Genomic DNA, 7,511 nt, shown 5'->3' on the forward strand with positions numbered 1-7,511 from the left:
CTCAAGTGCTTGTGCTCCTGCCACCCATGTGGGAGACCCAGATGGAGTGTAGGCTCTGAGCTTGAACCTAGCCCAGGCTTGCATGTTATATGACATTTAGGGGAGTGAACCAGTGGATAGGAAATCTCTCTGTTTGTCTCTCTCTGCCTTTCAAGTAGATGGAAGTAAATAAACTTTAAAAATAAAATACAAAGAAGCCCATGTAAGAATTTTTAAAATTGGGTTGGCGCTGTGGCTCAGAGGGTTAAGCCACCACCTGTAATGCTGGCATCCCATGTGAGTGTGCCTGAGAAAAACAGAAGATGATCCAAGTGCTTGGGCCCCTGCTACCCACACGGTACATGCAGATGGAGTTCCAGGCTCCTGGCTTCAGCCTGGCCCAGTCCCAGCCATTGCAGTCATTTAGGGAGTGAACCAGCAGATGGAAGATTTCTCTGTTTCTCCTTCTGTAATTTTGCTTTTGAAATAAATAAATAAATATTTTTAAAAAGGAGTTTTTGGCCGGCACCATGGCTCAATAGGCTAATCCTCCACCTTGCGGCGCCAGCACACCAGGTTCCAGTCCCGGTCGGGGTGCCGGATTCTGTCCCAGTTGCCCCTCTTCCAGGCCAGCTCTCTGCTGTGGCCAGGGAGTGCAGTGGAGGATGGCCCAAGTGCTTGGGCCCTGCACCCCATGGGAGACCAGGAGAAGCACCTGGCTCCTTCCTTTGGATCAGTGCGGTGCGCCGGCCGCAGCATGCTAGCCGCGGCGGCCATTGGAGGGTGAACCAATGGCAAAAAGGAAGACCTTTCTCTCTGTCTCTCTGTCTCTCTCTCTCACTGTCCACTCTGCCTGTCAAAAAGAAAAAAAAAAGGAGTTTTTAAAATATACAATAAGTACACTTTATCGGAAGGCTAAAAGAGAATTTAGATTGCTTTGAAATGTTTCAATTCTTATAAGTAGAATATAATTTGTAAGACAGTTAACCAGTAAAATGTACCTTTACTTAACCAACATGTGCCTTCAGTGGTGGGTAGCCCCTGCCTCCTGGTACCCATAGCCTTGCATAAGAGCCTCAAGGGACGGGCTCCTAGCCGTGGGACACTGAGGGGTGGCACTTCTGTGACGAGGCTGCAGAACACTGGGACTTCTGTCCTACTAGCTGTCTGTCACTTGGCTCTTTCACGTGCTTTCAGGAAGCAAGGGGCTATGCTGGAAGGGCTCACGCGGCCAGGCACTGCAGCACACAGCTGAGGGCAAACAACAGAGACCCTAGGCTGACACCTAGATGGCAGCCCTGGGATAGACCGCGACCCTGCAGACCCAACAGCTGTGCTCGGGCACCCAACCTACAGAAGTGACATCACACATGTGGAGTGTTTTAAGCACTCTCTAAGTTTGAGGGTAAGTTGTTATGCAGCAGTAGATAATATAATTTCTTTATCAAAGTAATGAATTTTTTTTTTTTTTTTGAGAAGAGGCCAGACCAGCTATGGTGAAAGCTGGCTGGCCTTGGGGTCTGGGGGCTCCAACCAAGGCTGGGGTCAGCAATGGCCATGGACCTGGAAGATCTCAGACTTGGGAGCTTAGAGTTCTGCAAGCATGGGGGAAAAAAATCATATGAACTAATGTAAAATAGGAGATACACTCTCTGGTTCCTACCTCTGTCTCTCACAGTCCAGGACCCTTCAGGGCAGTGGAGACTCCAGGCTATGACTGAATAGCAGTGTTGTGTATGTGATGGTGGGAGGCTGGGTGGGCGGAGTCACAGGCCTCACAATCTATTCGGCCCCAGGGTGACTTAGACAAGGACAATCTCATGTGGGGCTCTCTGGTGGGGGGCGGGGGTGCAAGGCACCCTCATCAGACTGGGAAGCTGCTGAGAGACCATCAGATCGCCAGGCCCAGGAGGCTGGACTCCTTCTCCCCAGCGTCTCTCCTGACCACCGCCCCCTACCTCCCAGCACAGGCCTCTGCCCAAAGGGCTGTCGGTGAAGAAGAGGACACCAGACAACAGAACAGAGACACACACTCGAGAAGTTCCACTCTCGGCCCCAGTTTATTCATCCTGGGTTAGTCCAGGCAGCAGCATGCAGGAGCTACAGACACCAAGTGCCCAGGTGCCCAGGGTCCACATTTCACGTCCTCTCCCTGTACCTTTCTCCCACCCACTCCTCGGGATGGAACTCTTTCGAGATGGACAGCAAGATCCTCTATGCACAGCAGACATGGAGACTGAGGGCCAGTGGTGCCACAGCTGGCCCGACAGCATAGCCTCACCCACAGCAACCTCATATTCTCTTGGCTCCCAGGAGCAGAGCTGAGAGTTCAGCCACCTCAGTCGTTGGTCCTGCCCAAGACGTGACCACTCAACAGCTCTCAGAGCCTCTACTGGAGCCTGTCCCTGTTGAAAGGCCATCCAAGAGCTGCCCGAGGCTGGGCTGATGCTGCCTCCTGCCCACAGTCTCACCCTGCAGAAAGGGACCAACCCAATTAACACGCAAAGCTGCGAAAGCCAGAGACGCCCAGCAAGGCACAGGCACAGAGAGGGCAGGGAGAGGTTTTTCCCCAACTGCCTCGGAACACCCACCTACTTCTTGCAAGCTTGTGAGCGCACATTCCTTCTCAGCAGAAACTTAAGTCAATGTGGCTTTCAACAGCTGCTTTGCCAGTGGAGAGCTTTGGTCGGTTAGGGACCTGCTATGTTAGAATTTCCGTTCTCCTGTTCCTCAAAGGGCTCTGCCACTGTCATTTCCCTATTACCATGTCCAGTGTGTCCAAAGGCAGAGTCCAAGAGGGATAGTCCCCTACCTTCCCTGCCACCTCCTGCCATGAGCTGCACCTTCCCACTCCCGATTTCCTTCTCTCAAACCAGTTCTCCACCAACTGCTCTGAAAAACTGTAGATAACATGCTATGGCAGGGGCTGGTGTTGTGGCATGGCAGGTTAAGCTGTTGCCTGCAATGCTAGCATCCCATATGGGCGCCGGTTCAAGTTCCAACTGCTCCACTTCTGATCCAGCTCCCTGCAAACGCACCTGGGAAAGCATCAGAAAACGGCGCAAGTCCCTGGGCCCCTGTAGCCACATGGGAGACCCAGAAGAAGCTCCTGGCTCCAGGCTCCAGACAGGCCCAGCTCTGGCCCTTGTGGCCATTTGGGGAATGATTCAGTGGATGGGAGACCTCTCTCTCTCTTTCTGTAACTTTGCCTTTCAAATAAATAAATAAATATTGTTACAAAATGCTATGGCAGGCCAGAACAGCCTCTAAACCCCTCACAGCAAAGCTAGCATCAAGGACAGTGAGCTAGCAGAGCAAGGTATGGGATAAGTGAGGGGAAGAGATGAAGAGAAATGGTCTGGAAAATTCTAGGAGAATGGATCAGCCACACCGCTCAGATAGATGACAGCAGGGTACATCCTTCAACTGACAGCAGGCCAGCCATTTTTCATCGGGGGACAGTGAGACCCAGAGGAAAACAAAGGCTGGGTAGGCCATGGGTAACACAGGATGTGGGCAGATGAAATCAGTAGGCTCACCAGTCTGCAAATACACGTGCACCCCATCATATAGGCCTGCACACACAGGGGTTCACTCACACACACCCAGCACGTGCCTACACATTCAAGCTCATGTATACACACACACACACACATCTTGTGCATAAACATCCTCACTTATGCACACACACACACACACTGTTGGGTACCTGTCCACACTTGCACGTACAAATTCACTCCATTACATACATGCTACATACATGTTCATTCTTACATACTCACACGTAACAGCACACTCAAGCTCATTCACACATACCTGCACACACCCGTTTTTATGTTAGCACATACACACTCACTTATTATGCTTACCTGCACTCAAGCTAGCAAATAATCATATACTTATTTGTGCACAGCCACACACATGCCTGCAAACATACACATATATACCCTCGCACACTTGTGGGGGCACAGCCTTAGCCCTGGTCCTGGGGCCTAGATGGTGCTGCCTTCTGCTGGAGACGCCGGATAAGCTCCTTGCGATTGTCTAAGATGGTATCGAAGCTTTCCTGCAGCCGGGCCTGCTGGTCAACCAGCTGGTGCTGCAGGCCCCGGATCCACTGGAGCAGTGCCAGGCGCCGGTACATCACCAGGTGCACATGGTGCTTCTCCTTCTCCCGCTCTTTATAGCGCTCCTGAGCCTGCAGCTGTTGCACAGCCTGGGCCACGGAGGGCAGAAGAGGATCCGGGGGGCCCAGGCCTCGAGGGGTCCCACAGGCAGACTCAGGACTGCTGCTGGGGCTGTCGATGCTCAGGGAGCTGCTGGTATAGCCGTTGTCCTCCAGAGGGGAGCAGAGTGTGCTGGCGCCCCCCATCTTCTCAGGCTCAGCCCCAGGAATCTCTGCTCCCTCCGGGGGGCTGCGGATGCCCTCCTCAGGGGCTCTGGGAGCCTGGTTGTTGGAGGGCCGCTCGGGGGAGCTCCTCCTCAGGACGGGCTCCACGGTGCCTGGCATCCCGTGCCAGTTCTCATTGGCGTCCCTGGGATTCGCCATGAAGTTGGAGTTGCTGTCTGGTTGGGGCTGGCATACTCCGGGGGGCGGGCCCCCCAGGAACGGGCCCCCCTCAGCTAGCCCTGGCTCCATGGCGAACATCTGGTCTGCAAAGGGGAAGCAGAAGAGTCACACAGGACAGAGTCACAACAGCCTGGCCACAGGGCAGCAGGCACACGCCTGGCAGCTCCTCGTCATCCCCTCCCCTTTGCTGGGCTCGCACTGCCCCTGCTGGTCCCCACCTCCCTCACTGCTCCTTTGCAGTAGCCTGCACAGTGTGTTTTTCAGCGCTCCGAGGCAGGCTGTCTTCTCGTTCTACACGCTTCTCCCCAGATGACCCGGCTGTGGGCTGCAGCTTTGGGAATCATCATATGCTGGTGACTCTCCAATCTGTCTCCAGCCCAGATCCAACTGTTACCCAGCCCTGCAGCCACCCACAGGCCCCTGGAAATCTCCCTGTTCCAATCAGCTCCCTTCTTCGTGTCCTCAGCAAGACGGCTCTGCTCCCTGTTCAGCCACCCCAGCCAGAGCCTGGAAGCATCCTGGAACACGCATTTTCCTGCCGTCCCTCATCTCTCATCAGTCACCAAATTCAGACAGTTCTTCCTCTTCAATGGCTCAGGCCATTTTTTACCTGGAGTAGTGCCACAGCCTTTTCACTAATCTCTCTTCCTGCAGCTAAAAATGTAAATTTGGGGTCTCAACATGGTGGCACAGCAGGTGAAGCTGCTGTGGCAATGCTGGCATCTCATATCAGAAAACTGGTTCAAGTCCCAGCTGCTCTGCTTCCAATCCAGTTTCCTGTTAATGCATCTGGGAAGGCAGTGGAAGATGGCCCACGTACATGGGCCCCTACCACTCACATAGGGACCAGGATGGAGTTCCTGGCTCCAGGCTTCAGCTTGGCCCAGCCCTGGCTGTTGCAGCCATTTGGGGAGTGAACTAGTAGACAGAAGATTGGTATTTCTCTCCTCTCTCTGTCACTGCCTTTCAAATAAATAAATGAATTTTTTAAAAAAAGATTTATTTATTTATTTGAAAGGCAGAGTTAGAGAGAGAGAGAGAGAGAGAGAGAGAGAGAGAGAGAGAGATGCCTTCTATCCACTAGTTCACTCCTAAGATGGCTGCAATGGCCAGAGCTGTGGCAATCTGAAGCCAGGAGCCAGGAGCTTCTTCCAGGTCACCCATGAGGGTGCAGGGGCTCAAGGCCTTGGGCCATCTTCCACTGCTTTCCCAGGCCATAGCAGAGAGCTGGATTGGAAGTGGAGCAGCCGGGTCTCAAACCAGCGCCCATATGGGATGCTGGCACTGCAGGTGGTGGCTTTACCCGCTATGCCACAACGCTGGCCCCATAAATAAATGAATTTTAAAATGCAAATTTAAAAATTGACTGTGAGTACTGTTCCTAAACTCCTCTTAAACATCTGCCTGCCCTAATGGCCCTGAGCACCCGCACCCTGCCTCCCATCACAGCCGACTGCTCGGGGAGCTCAAGATCCACTATTATTGCGCTCCACTATGGCTCTGGCCTGCAGTGCCTTCCTCTCCCTTCCCCTCTAAGCTCCTCCCTCTCCACTCAGCAAAAGCCTCGAACTCAGCTCTGAAGCCTGCCTGAGAATCCCCTCTCCATCTGCCCCGCCCCTAATAAATGTAAACACACACAGTTCCTCGTGCCTTCCTCCCGGTGCCCCCATCACGCTCCCAGAGCGAGCACTGAGGCGCCGCGCCCCGACGCGCCATCCCTCTTCCCCCACCACCTGCGTCCTGGCCCTAGCTTGCCCCATCTGGAGTTCCTGGAGCGAGTGCAAAGGGCACCCCTCTTCCCAGCAGGGCTTCCACCGAAATCCCGGTCTGAACTGAGAAGAGGTTTCTCCCGACCACACACTTATCCCAGGACCGGGGAACCGGAAGGTCACTAAGGGGTACAAGGTAAGGGCAGCAGGCCCCAGGGGGACCCCTAAGGTGGCACAGGCCCTTCCCACAGCTGGGGGAGGGCAGAAGGCCTGGAAGGTACGGGTGGGAACGATTCCCGCGGTGACCTGCGGACCCCCAGGGCTCCCACCAAAGTGTGCAGTTAGGTGCCTGGAGCCTCCCCCGAGTCTTTTTCCTAAGCAGGCTGGAATGGGCTGGGGGTGGCGCTGAGGATCATGGGTTCTCAGCGATGGTAAAATGGGGATCAGACCCCGGCCCCACCCCCAGTTAATCCGCAGTTTGCCAGGGCCGGGAGCGGCGGCGGCTGCCCTTCCTTCCTGGCGCTGCCGGAGACGGAGACGTCCCCCGGGAAACAGGGCGGAGACCGTCCCTGCAGAGCTCCGCGGAGGGGCCGCTGGGCGCGGGCTGCGGCCCCGGCCCCCGGCCCCCGCGGCGGGGCCCCCAGTCCTCCCGCTCGGCCCCGACTCACGGCCTGGAGGCGCCCGCTCCGGCGCAGCTGGCTCTCGTTCCGGCGCGCCCCGCTCGGCCTAGGGGTGCCTCGCCCGGGCTTTCCCGCGGCCTGGGCCCGGACTGCGGCTGCTGGCGGCGTCTGCGCGGCGGGGCGGGGTTGGGGCGGCCCACGTGGGCCGGTTTGGTCCTGCGTGGGAGCTTGCGCGGGGCCCCCGCGCGGCAGCCGCCTCCCCTGCTCCGGCTGCTCAAGGCCAGGCCTTCCAGGTCTGGCGCTGTCGCCTAACGGCGCTCGCTGGGCCCCTCCTACCTCGAGGCTGTGGCTCGCACCGCTGCCTCTGCCTGAAATGCTATCTCCCGGCGAGGCTTCCCCACGTTTCAGATCTGAGAAACCTTCTGGGATCCCCGAGACAAGACTGGTCCCCCACTTTGTATCATCTCAGAGCACTTAAGTTCCTTTGATCAAAGTCTGGAATTTTATATTAATTATGCGCACATCTGATTCATCACTTAAAGCTACTTTAAAAAAATTATTTATGTATTTGAAAGGCAGAGTTCCAGAGAGGGAGAGACAGAGATCCAGCCCCCAAGTGGCCGTGGCCGCAAT

At 55.5% G+C, this 7,511-nt stretch overlaps 1 protein-coding gene across 1 annotated transcript; it reads right to left on the minus strand.

The window, feature by feature from the left end:
- Positions 1 to 2,026: 2,026 nt before the first annotated feature.
- Positions 2,027 to 7,029, minus strand: C5H1orf216 (chromosome 5 C1orf216 homolog). The gene is made up of 2 exons (XM_062190944.1): positions 6,927 to 7,029; positions 2,027 to 4,632 (listed from the first exon to the last, which is right to left on the minus strand). Exon 2 carries the CDS (start codon positions 4,625 to 4,627, stop codon positions 3,953 to 3,955), a length of 675 nt encoding a protein of 224 aa, XP_062046928.1. The 5' UTR covers positions 4,628 to 4,632; positions 6,927 to 7,029; the 3' UTR covers positions 2,027 to 3,952.
- Positions 7,030 to 7,511: the final 482 nt, after the last annotated feature.

This window comes from Lepus europaeus, chromosome 5 (genome assembly GCF_033115175.1).
Source record: "Lepus europaeus isolate LE1 chromosome 5, mLepTim1.pri, whole genome shotgun sequence".
NCBI classification, from domain to species: domain Eukaryota; kingdom Metazoa; phylum Chordata; class Mammalia; order Lagomorpha; family Leporidae; genus Lepus; species Lepus europaeus.

What these genes read in the sequence shown, in the direction of transcription:
- C5H1orf216 (XM_062190944.1), bottom strand. Translation starts at nt 4,627, where the DNA reads ATGTTCGCCATGGAGCCAGGGCTAGCTGAGGGGGGCCCGTTCCTGGGG.